The sequence below is a fragment of the Oncorhynchus nerka genome, linkage group LG27 (assembly GCF_034236695.1).
Source record: "Oncorhynchus nerka isolate Pitt River linkage group LG27, Oner_Uvic_2.0, whole genome shotgun sequence".
In the NCBI taxonomy this organism is placed as follows: domain Eukaryota; kingdom Metazoa; phylum Chordata; class Actinopteri; order Salmoniformes; family Salmonidae; genus Oncorhynchus; species Oncorhynchus nerka.
The window spans coordinates 21,232,354-21,253,304 of record NC_088422.1 but is presented as its reverse complement, the minus strand read 5'-3'; the positions used below and the strand labels follow the sequence as shown (position 1 = coordinate 21,253,304).

Sequence of the window (20,951 nt, the reverse complement as noted above, 5' to 3'; positions counted from 1 at the left end):
TCAACATTAATTTCCAATTGTATTGTACTTAAATCAGGTCAAAACTACTGAATGAGTCTAAAAACATGCTGCTAGTTATTTATTTTGATGAACAGTGAACAATTTAAAAGATTTTACTGAATTAACATTCATTTATTTGGCAACAGTTCTGGTGGATATGGCTGCAGTCAGCATGCCAATTACACACTCCCTCAAAACTTGAGACATATGTGGCAGGCATTGTGTTGTGTGACAAAACTGCACATTTTAGAGTGACCTTTTATTGTCCCCAGAACAAGATGTGTAATGATCATGCTGTTTAATCAGCTTCTTGATATGCCACAGCTGTCGGGTGGATGGAATATTTTGGCAATGCTCACTAAGAGGGATATCAACAAATTAAGAGAAAGACTTTTGTGCATATGGAACAGCTAATGAAACATGGAACCAACACTTCACATATTGCTTTCAAATTTTTGTTCAGTGTAAACCCGAGATAACAAAAATGGGTTTGCCCTGCCTACTATTGGACAAGTTCTGGGGTGTAATCATTACCCCAAGCAACAAAAACAAGTGTTTATATTGGACACATTCAGGTAGGTCCCGCCCTCTTTGCTAAACCTGTCCAATAGAAACGTTTTGTAAGTTTTTGGTGTTATGATTACACTGGGAGAGGAAGAGGAAAAGAAAGGACCAACTTGACAGAATCTGTCTCCTTCCAGCAGGTGGCTTTAAAAAAATTTTTTTGCCAACCAAGCAATAAGTTTTGTTTTGTATGGATGTCAATGAGAGTGTGTCGAATTTGGTCAACAAATACATGATGGTTTAATTGCTATGTGATGTTTATTTGATCTAATAGAAGTTTCATAATGATTATGTTTTTACGACTGTACCGATATAAGTGGGACTGAGTGGCGCATCGGTCTAAGCCAGTGGGCCACTCCATGGCGCACAATTGGCCCAGCGTCGTCCAGGTTAGGGGAGGGTTTGGCCGGGCTAGGCCATCATTGTAAATAACAATTTGTTCTTAACTGACATGCCTAGTTAAATAAAGGTTCAATAAAAAGTGGGACACATGACATCCCGGCAAATTTGAGAAAAAACACTAGCGGAGTTGTCTCGAGATGGCTATGCATATTTATAGCATCAGGTATCAGCATAGCTTTTCATTCATTTATTATTTTTATTTGTTATTAACAAAAGAGGAATAGTCACATGCAAACAAGCATACATAACCTATTTACATTGCCAGGAATCCTAAACAAACAAATCATATTCATTAAAAATACAACCGGTTTGAATTGCCTTTTTGTTTTTCATTTTAGTTGACTAGTGCCATATTGTTTAAATAAATGTATAAAGTGAAAAAAGTTACATTTTGAATTAGACCATTTGCATTTGTATATGAAACAGACCTAATATTATTAGCATTTGAATGAATCATACTACATCTTTATCAATGTCAGAATTTTTTAAATAAATTATATCAAAACCATTCAATTGAATAACTGGTCCTGTTTTCTCTGTAAGAAAGTTCTATATGTCAATCCCAAAAAGTATACTATAAATACAGGCAAAAAACAAATGAAAAATGGTCTCCTTCTCAATTCCACAGAAATCACAATTATAGTCAACATTCAGCTTGAATCTTTCCAAAACATGTTTCACAGGATACATTCTATGTAATATTTTAAATGAAACGTCTTTTACCTTGTTACTGATACAATATTTGTTAGCAATTTTCCATGCTTTCCCCCATTGTATATCATCACCATAGACATTCAACCAAAAAATGTTGCTGAGGGAATTGTAGTATCACAAAAAATATTCCTAATCTGTTTATTACTACATTTACCTTTGAGGATGTTAATATTGCAAATGAATATATTTGAATGTAAATCTGTTACTTACATCAAACACAGAGGAATAAAAAATAAAATAAAATACAACACCCCTTGGAATTGCATTAAAAACAAATGCATATTATTTTGGGGTTATTGGAATTCGAAACTTATCAAGAAATTCCCCATATGAGAGTAGATATCCATCCTCATTCAGTAACTGACCAACCAAAATAATTGTATTCTCAAACCAGTTTAGAAAAAAAGACCTGTTTTTAAATTGTATATATATATCTATCTTTGTTGTTCCATAGAAAGTATCTGTGAGGGGAATAATTTTGTTTATATGCTAACATCCAAGCTAAAAGTGTCTCCTTATGGAATTTGGCCAATTTTACTGGGATTTTATCAACATCAAAATTACACCGAAGCAGAAATTCTAAATCAACAACAGAGTCAAATAAATAATAAATAAATAAATCTTCTCAGTCCTTTACAATTTTTGGGAGGTAAGTCAAGTGATAACAAGACATAAACCGTTAACCTTTCGCTTTGGACAATAAAACCCGACCATATAATGACATATCTCTCATTAACCAGAGGTTCAATTTCTTCTTTGTTTTCTCAATAATGGGGTTAAAGTTTAATTCACTACTTTGTTTTTCATCCTTGCATACAACAATTGCATACAACAATTACAAGACAAGTCACCTTATCTTTAATTGGGATACCATATACTTCCTGTAAAACACAGTCCTTGAGTGGAAATAAGACTGATTTATTGATATTAATTTTCAAACCTGAAACTATGGAAAAGTCTTCAATACAGGAAACTGCTTCAGAAACCTCATTCCTGTCTCTCAAAAATATGGTGGTATCATCAGCCAGTTGACATAGTTTAAATTCCTTGCCAAGTGCTGAAACACCTTGAAAATTCCCTTTATTGATATGAAGAGCCATAATTTGAGTAACCAATAAAAAAAAAATGGACTAATTGGGCAGCCCTGCCTAATGCCACGGGATGTCCCGTGAGCTAATTTCACAGAGCTAGTACAAGCACTATATAAAGTTGGGAGTGCTTTAAAAAACCGCAAAAAAAGTTATTGCTTTGAACATAAACTCATGTTCTACAGTGTCAAAGGCTTTATAAAAATCAACAAACATAAGAAAACTATCATCAAGGATGAGGTCATTATAGTCAATCATATCTAAGATCATCCTGATGTTATGACTAATGTGTCGACCATGCATAAAACCAGATTGTTCTTCATCAATTATATGATATAAGCCTTGTTTCATCCTCTTAGCAAATACAAATCATTTTTCATCATTATTAAAAAGCTATGGGCCTCCAGTTGTCTATATAAAGACTATCCTTATTAGCGTCGGGAATCAAAGATATTACACCTTGCTTTATTAAGGAAGCCGGTAACTCCCTGTAGCATAGCATCTCTCTCCATTCAATACAGGCGTCAACAACTCCATCGAATATTCAAAAACAGATTACAATAATGAGATGTATCCACCAATCCAAATAAAGGAGAGACAGACAGCCCACCGTGCCGCTTTGTGGACAACTACTCCGATTGTTAGTGCGGAGAGACATGTATCTTGTCAGTATTTCCATAATCTTTGGATCCTAAATTAAACGGTTTCCGGTAACGGTCTGCGACTAATGAACACACCCCTGGTGTCGTGTCGAACACCAGTTAATAGCCCATGCAAATTGGAACGTATTCGCTAGAAGGCTGACTAGTTAGTTATGTTAAAATACACGTGTATCATCTCGATCATGGTTGCAACATGGCATTCTGTGAACGGATATAATTGGAATTCGACCACTCAAATTGTATGGTTATGCATGTCAAGCCAAGCAGCTAACGCCGGTAACTAGCAATAAGTTAGCCAAGTAGCTAACGCTGGTTTCAGCCATTTTGAAGCAGATAGAGATGTAGCTAGAAAAAGGTGAGTAGTTGTAGCTAGATCAGTGTCCATATGTTGACATACCTTTGTTGACTCGTTTTCCAAATTCCTGTAATCATTTTCCCAGACCAATGAATGTAGTGGAAACTTCATCCTAAAATCTTCGTTGACCGCGGATAACATCTTCCCCTACTTCGAACTTCTAAATGTAGCTAGCGTATATTTACAGCCATGGACAACCTAAGCTAAACGTTCAAGTTGAAGAAATATGAATCAAGTCATCTCCATATTCCGTCAGGATTCATGTCAAATTTTGCTAGCCAACTTCTACAAAATAAAACTTTCGAAAAACAAGGAAGTGTCAAGTTGAGACTATTGTGATAGGGGTGTTTGAAATAAACTTTGTTCTACAAACCAATTTTGGCAGAGGATAAATATAGGATAAACTATTTTTCAAAATAAATATAAGTGCAGGTATATATTTCTGAAAAAAAAACAAAGTTATGTTCAATATTTACTAATAATATAGTCCCCTTCTTGAAAAATGGATTGTTCCAAGCAAGGACGTGACCATTTACGCTATGGCCAGGGCAAGCAGGTCTTTACTCATTTGTGCCAAATAATTTTTCGTAAATATAATTTGATTTAGTATGGTAAATATATAAATATGCTTTAATATTGTAAGTGGTGCATGTTGCGTAATTAAACTGCAAATCAATTACACAATTCCCCCAATCTCGTTTACCATAGACGTCACATCCCTTTCACACAACAACAACAACTCGTTAGCCTTCTTATTATAGCTCAGTATAGCTAGCGCACATATCTGGCAGACGGCTGGCTAGTTTGTTCAACTTGTTTAATTAAAGTGATGTCGGTAGCTAGCTACCTAGCTAGTCGTTTGGCTGACCATTTTACATTATGTACAGGTAGTTCCCCCCGTAGCTACACCATCCACTAGCGGTTTGCGTTCTGTCAGCCACCGAATTAGACATAATTTTTACGTAGTGTATTGCTGCTGTCCACGTTGGATACATTTCGTAATTCCAGAGTGACTTTGACGAGCTGGCTCGGCTAACGCAAAGAGCATCTCGCCTCTACCTCTCTGGCTGTTACAGACTAGTGGCAAGAGAGTTTCCATCGTAACAGTGTGCAAGCTGCTAACATAATTAATTTAGCGGTACGGTAGCGTTGTTGGAGCAAGAAACTAAATAGAGGAACCAGATTTTCTTTGTACTTCCTATTTGTTCCTTGCCAAACAGATCTGTATATTTTTTTAATGAGTAAATAAACAGACTCACCGATTTCATTGACATTTTTATCTCTGCAAGGATGTCTAAACGATTAAGGAATAGTGAGCTATGCGCGGATTGCAGTGTGCCGGGTAAGTCACTTAACGTTACTGATCAAATGTGAGTAGCTAGCTGTGGTTAGCCAAACCATACATAATCCAGGCAGAATACCTGTCAAGTATTAATATGGCTAATATATTTAGCTATAACTAGTTACATAGACTGATGTGTTGGTTTATGTAGCTAGCACGTATATGAGCTCAAATTAAGCGTGATATTAGGTTAGATAAACTAGGTACCTAGGACAGTTGAGTTGTTGGCAGCTGTGGCCTTCAGTTTTGTTACAAGCAGTATCTTCTCCTATGTAGCCAACGTTGTCAACTACAGTGTAACATGTAGTTACTGCTGGTTCATTGGCTGTACAATAATGCACAGAGCCATCTCCTGAGTCCGTGCATGAGTCATGCAAGTCTTTGCATGATGTCATCATGGTGTGGTTATTCCAATGCAATGTTTTTATTTATTTTACAGGCATAATCATTTCAAAGAGGATTTCCTATCAAAGTGTTGCTGCAATGACAATGTATTTGATGTGATTATCAGTTGAAGTTTTAAGTGTCACATAGACCATTGTCTCTTTAGTCTGTGTAAATTTGAATATACACCTCTTTTTTTGATAATCTGCCAAGGTACAGTTGAAGTTGGAAGTTTACATACACTTAAGTTGGAGTCATTAAAACTCGTTTTAGAACCATTCTACAAATGTCTTTGTTAACAAACTATAGTTTTGGCAAGTTTGTTAGGACATCTACCTTGAGCATGACACAAATAATTTTTCCAACTAATGTTTACAGACATATTATTTCACTTATAATTCACTGTGTCACAATTCCAGTGGGTCAGAAGTTTACATACACTAAGTTGACTGTGCCTTTAAACAGCTTGGAAAATTCCAGAAAGGATTCATGGCTTTAGAAGGTTCTGATAGGCTAATTGACATAATTTGAGTCATTTAGAGGTGTACCTGTGGATGTATTTCAAGGCCTACCTTCAAACTCCTTGCCTCTTTGCTTGACATCATGAGAAAATCAAAAGAAATCAGCCAAGACCTCAGAAAAAAAAATGTAGACCTCCACACGTTTGGTTCATCCATGGGAGCAATTTCCAAACACCTGAAGGTACCACGTTCATCTGTACAAACAATAGTACGCAAGTATAAACACCATGGGGCCATGCAGTCGTCATACCGCTCAGGATGGAGGCGCGTTCTGTCTCCTAGAGATGAACATAGTTTGGTGGGAAAAGTGCAAATCAATCCCAAAATGACAGCAAAGGACCTTGTGAAGATGTTGGAGGAAACAGGTACAAAAGTATCTACATCCACAGTAAAACGAGTCCTATGTCGACATAACCTGAAAGGCCGCTCAGCACAGAAGAAGCCACTGCTCCAAAACTGCCATAAAAAAGACCGACTACGGTTTGCAACTGCACATGAGGACAAATATTGTAATTTTTGGGGAAATGTCCTCTGGTGTGATGAAACAAAAATAGAACTGTTTGGCCATAATGACCATCTTTATGTCTGGAGGAAAAAGGGGGAGGCTTGCAAGCCGAAGAACACCATCCCGACCGTGAAGCACAGGGGTGGCAGCATCATGTTGTGGGGGTGCTTTGCTGCAGGAGGGACTGGTGCACTTCACAAAATAGATGGCATCATGACGTAGGAAAATTATGTAGATGTATTGAAGCTACATCTCAGAACATCAGTCAGGAAGTTAAAGCTTGGTCGCAAATGGGTCTTCCAAATGGACAATGACCCCAAGCATACTTCCAAAGTTGTGGCAAAATGGCTTAAGGACAACAAAGTCAAGGTATTGGAGTGGCCATCACAAAGCCCTGACCTCAATTCTTTAGAATATGTGTGGGCTGAACTGAAAAAACGTGTGCGAGCAAGGAGACCTACAAGCCTGACTCAGTTACACCAGCTCCGTCAGGAGGAATGGGCCAAAATTCACCCAACTTACTGTGGGAAGCTTGTGGAAGGCTACCTGAAACCTTTGACCCAAGGTAAACCATTTAAAGGCAATGTAAACTTCTGATCCTCTGGGAATATGATGAAAGAGGTAGCCTAGTGGTTAGAGCGTTGGACTAGTAACCGGAAGGTTTGCAAGTTCAAATCCCTGAGCTGACAAGGTACACATCTGTCGTTCTGCCCCTGAATAGGCAGTTAACCCACTGTTCCTAGGCCATCATTGATAATAAGAATTTGTTCTTAAAAAAAGAAAAAAGATGAAATAAATCATTCTCTCTACTATTATTCTGACATTTCAGTCTTACAATAAAGTGGTGATCCTAACCGACCTAAGACAGGGAATTTTTACTTGGCTTAAATGTCAGGAATTGTAATGAACTGAGTTTAAATGTATTTGGCTAAGGTGTATGTAAACTTCCGACTTCAACTGTAAGTGTATGACATGGCATACACACACAACAAGTGTCTCTTCTATCAAATATCAGAATATACTGTTACAATGTGGTGTAGTTGTGTTCACCATGGCCTTTTTTTGCACACCAGGGGTTTATTCATTACGTGGATTCCGTTGCAAAATGTTTTGTGTATTGCAAAATCTGTGCTTCCGTTTTTATTGCCTTTCCGGAATGAGTTTTGACAACTTAAAGCTAGACTCCACAAAAGGATGTTGTCACAAGCAGCACTGCAGTTATTGAGCTGAGTGAGATGCAAGGCTTCACTCACACATGTGCTGTTACAGCGTGGTAGCCACAGGACCAACACAGGGGAGAAGTTGAACCTCAACTCTGTTGCGGAAGTTGACACTATGCTGTTTATTTTCTGCATTTACGTCATATCGCTGAGTACCTTTTTAAGTTGTCAAAACTCATGATGATGAGTAGAAGATCAGACCAGGTGCGCGCTTCTTCCACATCTGAACTGGTTGGGTCCTATAGTTACAATCTCTGCTGTTCATTTTGGTGGAAATGAACCAACTGTCAACCTGAGATTACAAGGTTGTATAACAACCTGCTGTGTTTGTGAGTCCCATAGAGCGGCGCACAATTGGCCCAGCATCGTCAGGGTTTGGCCGATGGATGCCGTCATTGTAAATATGAATTTGTTCTTAACTGGCTTGCCTAGGTAAATAAAGGTGACTTTTTTATTTAAAAAATTAAGATTGATGGTGTTGTCACTTCACTCAGAGGCTCTCTTTATCAGTGGTTAGTAAACAAAACAATCCATTACAAATACCATACATTGTTATCTTATAGAATAATTACAATATCCTAACAATTTAGGGTCCCTTTCAGATAATTTTTGTGAACTCAGTGCAGTTCTATACATTTTCTGTGCAGTGTGTGAGCACTCTAAAGGAACTCAGATCCCTCAAGAGGCCACAAAGCAAACTGAACTGAGACCATCTTGAGAGGTGGTCTGAGTTTAGTTCGCTTGAATTTAGTGGTCTGGTTTCCTTTTTTAGGGCAATGTGAACACACCGCTCCCCAATGCAACACTGTTTCTCCTGCCATAACCCCTCACATTGGTTCCTCAAACGAGAGAAGATGTGCAGGTTCGTGGAAAAAAATGTGTGCCATTTTTGGATGCACAGAAATAAAAAAATATTTGTAGTGTTTTCAGTTCAGATTAATTGTTTTCAATATTTGTTCTATCGGCTAAGAGAGCTTCATAAATTGTTTATTGGATTGTGGGGTTTGAATAGTGTGAGGACGACAACATATTTGTTGAGAATCATAACATTGGGTACAAAATCAATTCTAGCTGAATTCTATTTTAGGGGCAGTAGTCTACATTGGGTGTACAATTTTCAATTACAGCATTATTTAATCTGCAGTTATTCTTCTGATAGGCCTATTTTATTTTGTTACTATCAAAATGTAAATATTATTGGTATCTTCTGATTACAATTATTATGTCATATTTCAACTAAATGCAATCTATTAACTTCCAAAATGTAAATAGGTGTCTAGATGTCCGATAACACGTTCTGATGGAATGGCTTGTCCTGCAGTTTGTGAAAACACAGAGTGCATTGAGTGAATGTTGTAAAATGATCTTGGTTCCTTTCTGAATGTAGCAATGTGAAGGCAAAGAGGACTGAGACCACAAAATGGGTGAAGTGAACTGTCAGAAGAGTTGAGTCCTCATTCAATGGCATGGGCAGTGTGAATACAACGATAACTTAGTTATTTATTTATTTTTACTCCAGAGTTCTCTTTTAAAGAGGACTGAGATCTGTTATTTTGGAGGACTATATGTGAAAACACCCTTAGAGCTCATCTGAAATGGGTAGAAAACATGTACCATGCTGTTTCTCTGTGAGAGAGTCTAATGGCTTCAGTGCTGCGTCGTGAGGGGCCGTTTTGGATAATGTTTAGTCCGTTTCGTACTGGAATGATGTTGTCCAATTAGCATAGGAAGAAAAACAGGATGTTGACTGAATTGACTAGTTGCTGAGGATGCAGTGAGAATTGTGGCTATTGTATTTGATTTTCTATAAAAGTTCCACGTCTTTATTGTGCCTCTTCCTCCACTGCTGATTTAAGTTCTTCTATCAGTACATAGTACACATTAGACTCTCTCACAGAGTTTTAAATCTGTTTAGGCTTAAAGCATGTGCACTTTTTCCTGAAATGTTTCTCAAACAAATAGTGGTAGATGGGGCTTTCTATTGTCATTTTGTCAGTTGTTGTGGTGCCAAGTTAAAAGAAGAATGCTGCTTGGTTAGAATAATATTGAAAAGCCTACTTAGTAAATAGGCCTAGCCTAATTTATTGTGACAATAAGTAGGCCTAGCTGTATGTAATCTCGTCCTCCAGCCGGCTCTCTCTAGCAATTAAACTTGGGAACGATGGTTAAGCTGTAGGGCAATTCTACAGTAACAGAATTATGCTGAGACCGTGTACCTACACTATTCTTCAAGGAAATCTGTTTTTGTAAAATGTTCAGTTGAAATTGTTCAAAGTTGTACGGTTTGTTTAACTTTGCAATCATTGATTTTTGTTTGACACACATTTTAAAGTGACAAATTGGAGTCTAAGTATCATTCTCTTATCGTGGAATTGCCCTGTAGTAGCCTAGAGCCATTCTGAAGTAGGCTAGCCCATACCCAATGTATCTTACCACTCATTGTACTTCATTATATCCATTTCAGCATTTTCCTATATCCCTTTCCCTGTCAGTCCTACTAAAAATGTGTCAATGTCCCTCCCTCCTGACACCAGTTGGCCTGGACTGCCCCTCTGTGGGGCTGTTACCAGTTGTTGTTGGGGTCTGAATATTTTTAGCGGGTACAGACGTGCGTTTTAATTTAGCAGCACTTTACACTTGTTGACGAAAGGGTGGGCTTCTCAGCACCCAGATCTCACTAGGCAGGAAGAGGAAGAGACTCAGAACGGTACACCAGGTGCAGGTCTGCAGCCCCAACACACATTTCAGCTGTCGCCAGAGAGACCTGACAACCCCACTGCCACTCATCATTTCAGAGTGGCAGTCACCCAGTCGACCAGTTTTGCAATTTGCTTCTCTGATGAGTTGCAATTCTGTTTGTTAGTTAACCTATATGTTGGTAAGTTTGTCAGTGAAATGTAGTCATTTTAGATGTTATGACGCTCCCGTCCAATAGTGAGTAATTGTAAGTTGGTCAGTAACATGAGCTAGCAGCATGCATCTCAATGAAATGCCACATAGTGTTTAAGCTAACACACTGTCGACACCAATACTGTATTTAGACATTCATTGCAGTACTCGCCAGAATTCTTGACTGAAGGTTCTGCATATATCTATTTTGAAGTGAAAGAGCAAGTTACCCAGGGGGCGTGAACATCTACTCAAGTCTCAACCAACTCAAACATTATAAACGGGGGTTTAGAAGAAAACACAGCCTAGCCTACTTAGTTCTGACTCCAGGGCTCAGTTGTTAAAAACAGAGCATTCTCTGACTGGAAATAATGATCAGCAGATCACTTGATCACTTCTCTCCTTGTGCTTATCGGGTCACATGGTGAGGAGAATGCAGGTCAGGGGCATTAAAGGCAGTCCTCATGGTACATCTGTTGCCCCCTGCCTTAAGAGCTGGCCTGTTGGTTTCAATTGACAAAGTGGGTCCAGATTAGCCTATGTTTTGGAGTCATTTGCATCACACCTTGAAATTAAACTAGGGAAGAGACTGCTGCTGAAAATACAGAAATCTAACATCCCTTAATACTGCCGTTGTTGTATTTTGATGAGACTGAAAGTGAGTGATGTCTTGCTCCATGGTTTGTATACAGTCTGTCTCAGTAGGCCTGTCCCTTCCTCTCTCTGGGTGTTTGCTGTTACTTTACCAGCAGCACGGTGTGCAAGTTCAAATAAGTTTCAGTTCTCTCTGCAGATAGCAGTTCTCTTTGAAGGTCTGCGTGATCTATGATGAATCTCTCATGCTCACCCCCATCATGAGCCTAGAATGAGACTACCATCCCAAGACGGTGGAGTGCACAATCCTGTAATGTGGACATATTTTGTGGCTGTTTAGACGGACGTTAGCTAGTGAAAGAGGACATGTGTGGTTCAACTTCCACTTTGCGCTCCTCATAACTTCACTACCTAAACGGACAGTTTAGCCTGTAGGAGCTATTTGCTATTTCTTATGACTTGCATTGTAATTATGTGACAGCTTTGAAAAAAGTATGTCAATAGAAGTTAGTGCTATCAGAAAAATGTGCCCTGAAGTTGTCTCCATGTTCAATAGGGTTTCCTTTATCTACAGGCAGGATCCGTTCAGGCAGGATCAGTTCAGGCATATAGATTACAAGGGTGTATCTGGGCCGGCTGTCTTGTCAGTGTAGCCCAACTGGGATGCCACCAGAATGGAGAGGCTGGGGCCAGAGTGAGTTTGCAGCTGAGTGAGAAGTGAAGTGGCCTGGCTGCCAAAAGCAGCATGCCAGATATTTGAATAATGAATGTGAGGAGCAATGGAAAAGCCCAGTCATGAGGAAGGTGCCAGTAACCAAGGAAAGCCGTGTAAGTGTTGGCTTGATTGATTTCAAACAGTGACTGCTGATGTAGCCTCTAGATGATATGAAAAGTGGCAGTTGTAATGAGTGATCATTAAGCTGTAGGCTAGGATGAGAATCAGACAAGCACTGTGTCAGTGCATTTTCACCCACAGGTCCTTCTCAGTGTATTCAACTACATGGTATTACAAATGAATGAACAAAAGCCAAATGAGGCTTTGCAATTGAGTTGGTGAAATATTCAAGTGTGTGTGTATAGTGGGGAGAACAAGTATTTGATACACTGCCTATTTTGCAGGTTTTCCTACTTACAAAGCATCTAGAGGTTTGTAATTTTTATCATAGGTATTCTTCAACTGTGAGAGACAGAATCAAAAACAAAAATCCAGAAAATCACATGGTATGATTTTTAAGTAATTAATTAGCATTTTATTGCATGACATATGTATTTGATACATCAGAAAAGCAGAACTTAATATTTGGTACAGAAACCTTTGTTTGCAATTACAGAGATCATACGTTTCCTGTAGTTCTTGACCAGGTTTGCACACACAGCAGCAGGGATTTTGGCCCACTCCTCCATACAGACCTTCTCCAGATCCTTCAGGTTTCGGGACTTTCAGCTCCCTCCAAAGATGTTCTATTGGGTTCAGGTCTGGAGACTGGCTAGGCCACTCCAGGACCTTGAGATGCTTCTTATGGAGCCACTCCTTAGTTGCCCTGGCTGTGTGTTTCGGGTCGTTGTCATGCTGGAAGACCCAGCCACGACCCATCCTCAATGCTCTTACTGAGGGAAGGAGGTTGTTGGCCAAGATCTGGCGATACATGGCCCCATCCATCCTCCCCTCAATATGGTGCAGTCATCCTGTCCCCTTTGCAGAAAAGCATCCCCAAAGAATGATGTTTCCACCTCCATGCTTCACGGTTGGGATGGTGTTCTTGGGGTTGTACTCATCCTTCTTCCTCTAAACACGGCGAGTGGAGTTTAGACCAGAAAGCTCTATTTTTGTCTCATCAGACCACATAACCTTCTCCCATTCCTCCTCTGGATCATCCAGATGGTCATTGGCAAACTTCAGACGGGCCTGGACATGCGCTGGTTTGAGCAGGGGGACCTTGCGTGCGCTGCAGGATTTTAATCCATGACGGCGTAGTGTGTTACTAATGGTTTTCTTTGAGACTGTGGTCCCAGCTCTCTTTAGGTCATTGACCAGGTCCTGTCGTGTAGTTCTGGGCTGATCCCTCACCTTCCTCATGATCATTGATGCCCCACGAGGTGAGATCTTGCATGGAGCCCCAGACCGAGGGTGATTGACCGTCGTCTTGAACTTCAGCAATTTTCTAATAATTGCGCCAACAGTTGTTGCCTTCTCACCAAGCTGCTTGCCTATTGTCCTGTAGCCCATCCCAGCCTTGTGCAGGTCTACAATTTTATCCCTGATGTCCTTACATAGCCCTCTGGTCTTGGCCATTGTGGAGAGGTTGAAGTCTGTTTGATTGAGTGTGTGGACAGGTGTCTTTTATACAGGTAATGAGTGGAGAACAGGGGTGTAACGGCGTTCTTCGTTTGTAGAAAGAGAGTCGGACCGAAATGCAGCGTGTAGGTTACTCATGACTTTAATGAAAGAATGCGTACATGAAATAACTAAATAACATACAAAGCAAAACAACAAACGGAGCGTGAAACTAATTACAGCCTATCTGGTGACTATAACACAGAGACAGGACAAACACCCACAAAATACAACGCGAACTCAGGCTACCTAAATACGGTTCCCAATCAGAGACAACGATAAGCACCTGACTCCAATTGAGAATCGCCTCAGGCAGCCAAGCCTAACTAGACACACCCCTAATCAACACAATCCCAATTACTACAAACCCCAATACGAAACACAACATATAAACCCATGTCACAATCCGGCTCGGGACGTGGACCCCACTCCATTAGTGTAATAGTTCCTCCCCTTCGCGTCCTGGGGTAATCCACCTTCTCCGCCGACCATGGCCTAATAGTCCTCACCCTGATCCCCACATAACTGAGGGGCAGCTCGGGACCGAGGGGCAGCTCGGGGCAGCTCGGGACAGAGGGGCAGCCCGAGACAGAGGGGCAGCCCGAGACAGAGGGGCAGCCCGAGACAGAGGGGCAGCCCGGGACTGAGGGGCATCTCGGGACTGAGGGGCATCTCGGGACTGAGGGGCAGCCCGGGACTGAGGGGAAGCCCAGTACTGAGAGGACGCCCAGTACTGAGAGGACGCCCAGACAGGTAGTAGGCTCCGGTAACTCCTGGCTGGCTGGCGGATCTAGCTGCTCTATGCAGACTGACAGCTCTGACTGCTCCATGCAGGCTGACAGCTCTCTGCAGACTGGCAGATCCTGGCTGACTGGCACTTCTGGCGGATCCTGGCAGACTGGCACCTCTGGCGGATCCTGGCAGACTGGCACCTCTGGGGGATCCTGGCAGACTGGCACCTCTGGGGGATCCTGGCAGACTGGCACCTCTGGCGGATCCTGGCAGACTGGCACCTCTGGCGGATCCTGGCAGACTGGCACTTCTGGCGGATCCTGGCAGACTGGCACTTCTGGCGGATCCTGGCAGACTGGCACTTCTGGCGGATCCTGGCAGACTGGCACTTCTGGCGGATCCTGGCAGACTGGCACTTCTGGCGGATCCTGGCAGACTGACGACGCTGGGCAGACTGGCGACGCTGGGCAGACTGGGAGCACTGGCGGCGCTGGGCAGACTGACAGCTCTGGCTGCGCTGGGCAGACTGGCGGCGCTGGGCAGACTGGGAGCACTGGCGGCGCTGGACAGACTGGAGACTCCGGCAGCGCAGGAGAGGAGAAAGGCTCTGGCTGCGCTAAACAGGCGGGAGACTCCGGCAGCGCAGGAGAGGAGACAGGCTCTGGCTGCGCTAAACAGGCGAGGCGCACTGAAGGCCTGGTGCGTGGTGCTGGAACTGGAGCTACAGGATCGAGGACACGCACAGGAAACCTGATGCGGGGAGCTGCTACCGGAGGACTGGTGTGTGGAGGTGGCTCTGGATAGACCGGACCGTGCAGGCGCACTGGAGCTCTTGAGCACCGAGCCTGCCCAAGCTTACCTGGCTCGATGCCCACTCTAGCCCGGCCAATAGGAAGAGCTGGTATGTGTCGCAGCTGGCTCTGCACCCGCACTGGAAACACCGTGCGCTCCATAGCATAACACGCGGTGAGCACAGGGAGTATGCGCAGGTTTCCTACCTGGCATAACTATTCTCCCTTCTAGCCTCCCCCCAATAATTTTTTGGGGTTGCTTTACGGGCTTCCTTGCCAACCTTGTTCCCTCGTATCGTCGGCTCCTATCTCCGGCTGCCTCTGCTTCTTCCTTGGGACAGCGATATTCTCCCGGCTGCGCCCAGGGTCCTTTTCCGTCTAAGATCCTCTCCCAAGACCAGAAGTCCTTATATTGCTGCTCCTCACAATTAACAGGGAGAGTAGGCTCAGGTCTGACTCCTGACATAGCCACTCTCTCTCTACGCTCTCCCCCGTTACTTTCGGTTTTCGCTCTGCGCCTCCGTGCTTTCCTTTTCGACTCCATACGTCTATAGCCCTCTTCGCATTGCTGTAGGGAATCCCAGGCGGACTCCTGCACTCGCTCTGGGTCGGCCGCCCACCTGTCGATTTCCTCCCACGTCGTATAATCCATACTTCTGCTGTCCATAACGTCGTCCTTTAGCTCCTGCCAGTTTACACGCTGCTCGGTCCGTGAGTGGTGGGTGTTTCTGTAACGGCGTTCTTCGTTTGTAGAAAGAGAGTCGGACCGAAATGCAGCGTGTAGGTTACTCATGACTTTAATGAAAGAATGCGCACATGAAATAACTCAATAACATACAAAGCAAAACAACAAACGGAACGTGAAACTAATTACAGCCTATCTTTTAAAATGTTTTTTTTAAATAATTTATTATCTTCAATACCATTCATTCTTTACAACTCATAATTTACATACATACACAAATAATGGTATTTTAAATAAACTAATTAAACTAAAACATAAACCACAAACAAAACCTCAGGGGAGCATCTTCCCTCCCCGTTACCCTACAAAATACCTCTCCCTATCTCCCCGTCCCTAATCTATCCTCTTACAAATCTAAATGACACCCAGCCCTAAACCCCCCTTCCACCTCTCCCGAGCAGCATGCTGCCCCCACTTCCTCTCCTCCCTCTTCATCCTCCCCCTCAAATCTCCTTCCACCCTCCTCACTATCCCTTCCACCCCCAATCTTTCCCTGTCTTCACCATGTTCTGCCTTGCTTCCCACAGCCCCCATTTAAAGAGACTCATGAGAACCCAGAGCAGAAACCTGTCCCTATCCGTCCCTCTCGCTCTCCCTACACCCCTCTCTAACCTGGCCCACGTCAATACAAAATCCCCCTTTACCAAACCTAACAACACCCGTGCCCTAGCCCATACTACTCCGGCAAAGGCACAGTCCCAAAAGACATGGCGCACAGTCTCCTCCCTGCCACAAGAGGATCTTAGACAGGTGGGGGATTGCACCAAATTATACCGGTACAAGATGGAACGTACCGGCAAACACTATGAAGGCTCAACCAATTCAGGTCCTTGAGCCTGTTATCCAGACCCCGCCTGCACTCCCTCCCAGACCACTTCCGAGATGCCCACTACAGGCGCCGGACTCCCTGCCTTTCTGACCTCCTCGTACAGGTGCCTGTGATCTAAACCTACTCGGGCAACTTCAACCTCAGGGTGCGCACGCAGCCACTTGGCCGCATGACCAAAGTGCCACGGCAGCTGTTCCGCCCGAGGACCCGTGTTAGACCACACCATTATGCTTCTCGCCTGATACGAGAAAAACACCCGCAGGAGGTAACCGGACGGGTGTATCACTGGCTGAGCAAGCTCCGTTAACAAGAAGGAAACAAAAATTGAGTCCAGCTTGAGGGGAAATGTGGTACCCCCTACCTCCCTCCCGATGGGACAGATCATGCGTGCCCTGGCGACCCACTCGCACCTGCCACTCCACATAAACTGAAACACAAGCCTCACTAGAGGCCTCCTCAGACAAGCCGGCAATGGGTAGATGTATGCCAAATACAAAAGAGACGGCAACACATCCACCTTTAGGACCAGGACTTTGCCCATAAAAGACAAATACCTAGCTTTCCACATTGCTAGCTTCCTCTGTACCACTGCGATACGCATGTTCCAGTTTAGCATCGCTGAGCCGGAGGTCTCAAAATGGACCCGAGAATCCTCAGGGCCCCCTCACAGAGAGATAACCCCCAGGCACATCCGTTCTACCGCGCCATCTTCCGAAAAACTTGACTGAAGACTTTGCATGGTTCAGAACTGCTCCCGACGCTCGGGTGAAATCCCCAAAGATGGCAAGGGACCTTGTCAGGCACGAGTCCTTGCACAACAGCAAGGAAGTATCGTCGGCGTACTGCGTCATCTTCACACGCAGCCCACCACTTCCAGGGATCAGCAAACCTTCCACCCCTGTGTCTGCCCTAATGGCAGCCCCAGAGGCTCCATGTACAGAACGAAGAGGAGAGCCGAGAGTGGGCACCCTGCCTGACCCCAGACGAGAGGTCAAAAACATCACCCAAGTGACTATTTACACTAACTCGGCACCCCGCTCCGACATATAATGTACGAATCCATCCTATAAACTTCTCCCCAAATCCTAATCGACCTAACACTCTGAATAAAAAGGATCTATTCACGCGATCGAAGGCTTTCGCCTGATCTAGCGCTGCTTCCATTAAAGGCAAACCTCTATCTTCAACCCAAGCGATGGAGTCCCTGATTAACTGTAGGTTCCATCTAATAGAGCGGCCCTCTACCCCGCACGTCTGATCCTCATGAACGACGTAGGGAAGGGCTGTGCGCAACCGGTCTGCTAAAACCTTTGCAAGTAGCTTGTAATCTACACACAGCATGGTCAACGGCCGCCAGTTGCCAAGGTCTGTTACTTCCCCCTTCTTATATAAAAGTGACAGCACACCAACAGCCATTGATCCCCGGGACCCCCGTCTCAAGGATGGCCTTCAAGACTTCGAGGACCACTGGTCCAAGTATACCCCAAAACTTGAGATAAAACTCAGCCGGCAGCCCATCTATCCCAGGCACCTTCCCTTTTCCCATCCTCCTAAGAGCGCTCTCAACCTCTTCTAGTGAGATCTGGGCCTCCATCACTTCTCTAATGTCCTCCGGCAACCGCCTGGACAAGTGTTCTAAAAACACATTTCCCTGCTCTACATCTATTTCCCTTTCCTTAAATAAACCTTGGAAATGATCAGTTGTCACCCTGACCATATCCTCTGGTTCTCTAACTATACTACCATTTTCTTCCCTAACACCATGCATTACCTTCCTACTCTGTCTTGCCCTAACCAACTTAAAGAACATAGCAGAACAAGTCTCATTATGTTCTAGAAAGCCACTATGCGCTCGCTCAAGGAAAGCTCGAGCCTTCCGCTCCTGCAACTCCCTGAGCTGCGCCTTTAGGGTTGCGGATCTCTCCCAGTCAAATGACCCGCCGAGGTTACCTGCCTCGTATTCGAGTTCAATTAACCTCTGGATACGATCCACCTCCCTCCTCTCCTCCCTTTTTTTCCTCTTGCAATACCCTATTATAAAAGCCCTAATCCTCACCTTAACTAATTCCCACCACTCTAACACCCCCTCGCACATGGACCGGAGGCCCTCAAGCCTCAAAAGAAACCATAAAACCTGTCAACAAAAGCCTGCTCCTCCAGCACATCCCGATCTAGCTTCCAGTACCCTCTACCAAAGAGGCAGACTGGCGACCCCACCTGCAGGAGCACCCCGTCGTGATCCGAAAAGAAAACAGGCAACAGCCGCCCAGACAACTTTACCCAAAGACCTGGGTACAAAAATATAGTCGAGCCTCCGCTCAACCCCCCTGGAGTTACGCCATGTAGGACCGTCCATTTTCGGAGTAGTGTGCAGACCACCATCTACCAGACCATGGCAAGCCATTAGCCTGGCAATGGCGCCCGCACTGCTATCCCCCTCTTCCTAAATCTGTATTAAAATCCCCCTATCACTAATTTCCTATTTGTGACACACAGGGGCGTCAGACAGTCCACCATCTCCCTTCTGTCTGCCACCACCTGTGGCCCATACACCACCACTAATCTAAATGTACAATCCCTTATCGTGACATCCACCCCTATAACCCTCCCCTGCATTACCACAAAAGAATCCTCCACTTTTACCTCCCTGTGCCCACACAAAATCCCTACCCCGATGAGTGCACCCCCAACACCCCAAACCGACTCCCCCTTGTCCCACTCCCTCTTAAACCTAATAACATCCCCTCCATCCCTCAGGTGAACCTCCTGTAAAAAACAAAAATCAAACCCCACACCCTCCAAATAACTAAAAACCGCCCTCCTCTTAACAAAATCCCTTAAACCCCTTACATTTAAACAAACAAAAGTAAAATTAGACTCCATGAAAAATAAATGCATGTAATACACTCAAATTCTAAACCCAGACAGAAAAAAACATAAAACAGGAGACTCACCCGATGCTCCCCTGCTCCATATCTACCGGTGAGAACACCATCCGTAATCCCGACATCCCCCCCCCCTTCCTCCATCACACCCTCCCAGGATGCAGGAATAGTGTTTGGCTCCGGGGTGCCCTTCTCCACCACTCCTCCCTCGCTTTCTTCTCTCTCATGCTCCTCCACTCGGTTGCCTTCTTCCGCCGCTTTTTCTGGTTCTCCTACTCCCGTGCCTTCCGTTTCCTTCTCTCTTCCATCCGCCGCTTCTGGCTCCTCCTCCTTCCTTGTGGCCTTCCCCTCTGGACCTGAACTCTGGTCATGAGGCGTGCTTCCTTCCCCTCCTCTTCTTCCCCCATCCCCCGCTCCTGCTCCCCCCCCAGCCGCAGACGCATATGACCTCTGACGGGCCGGGCACCCCCTCCACAGGTGTGCTGACGAGCCACACCCATGGCACGTCTTAGGCTTGTCACAATCCCTCGCCTCGTGATCCTCAGATGCACAAAATCTGCATTTTCTTGCACTGCATGAGGCGAATATGTGACCATAGGCCATACAGCGTCTGCAAAATGGGGGCTGACGTGCACAATACAACGTCCCCTGTCAGCCCCTAGGGAGAACATAGCAGGAGGATGGAGGTAGCCACCATGTCCCTTTGGGTCCTCTCTGAGGAGGGCCTGGAAGCCTCTCCTCCCATTCCAAAACCCAAGGGAGTCTTTTGAGGTGCCTTGCTGAGGAGACGTTATCCATGTATCTCCCCAGAAAAGCCCTCACCTCTTCGTCCTTAACGTAAGGGTTGTAAATGTTTACAGTTACAACCCTAAAGTTATTCTTCGCCAGGCTTGTTATTTCGTGGTGGCACATCGGCCTCTCACCTCCCACTGCTCTTGCCCTTCTCAGGATATCATCGTGTTTTTCCTCTGTATATAGTGCAACGTCGTATGCTCCCTCCAACGAGTTGCCTTGGAAACAAAACACGTCCTTCACCGTCAGCTTTAGAATCCCCATCAATATTATCCTTCCAAAGTATTCCCGTCCTAAAGGCTCAAACTCCTTTTCCTTCCAAGCAAACCGAATCGTGTTGGCCAGCCCAATCCCAGGGACCGACCGTGTTGATGTATTTAGCACCATCTCCGCTAGGAGAATGGCGCTCGTTTTCTTCTCTTCCAAAACAATTGAAAAGAAAAAACCAAGTGACTGAGCCTATCTGGTGAACACTACACAGAGACAGGAACAATCACCCACAAAATACAACGCAAACTCAGGCTACCTAAATACGGTTCCCAATCAGAGACAACGATAAGCAGCTGACTCCAATTGAGAATCGCCTCAGGCAGCCAAGCCTA

The 20,951-nt window shown here is 44.1% G+C and overlaps 2 protein-coding genes across 5 annotated transcripts in view; one reads left to right on the top strand and one right to left on the bottom strand.

Annotated features, from left to right (window-relative positions):
* Positions 1 to 4,191, bottom strand: part of LOC115111342 (ankyrin repeat domain-containing protein 13A-like) — a 44,690-nt gene extending 40,499 nt beyond the window's left edge. The window contains exon 1 of the mRNA XM_029637285.2: positions 3,828 to 4,191. Coding sequence (XP_029493145.2) covers positions 3,828 to 3,926 — 99 coding nt within the window. The 5' untranslated portion in view covers positions 3,927 to 4,191. The remainder of the gene's footprint in view (positions 1 to 3,827) is intronic.
* Positions 4,192 to 4,511: 320 nt separating this feature from the next.
* The window catches only part of git2a (G protein-coupled receptor kinase interacting ArfGAP 2a), a 38,066-nt gene continuing 21,626 nt past the window's right edge, over positions 4,512 to 20,951 (top strand). For 3 of the 4 annotated variants that reach the window (XM_065011442.1, XM_065011441.1, XM_029637282.2), the window contains exon 1: positions 4,513 to 5,127. In XM_065011442.1, the coding sequence (XP_064867514.1) occupies positions 5,076 to 5,127 (52 nt within the window). In that variant the 5' untranslated portion in view covers positions 4,513 to 5,075. Of the gene's footprint in view, positions 5,128 to 20,951 lie in introns of all 4 variants that reach the window. The other variant, XM_029637280.2, reaches the window with a different exon arrangement.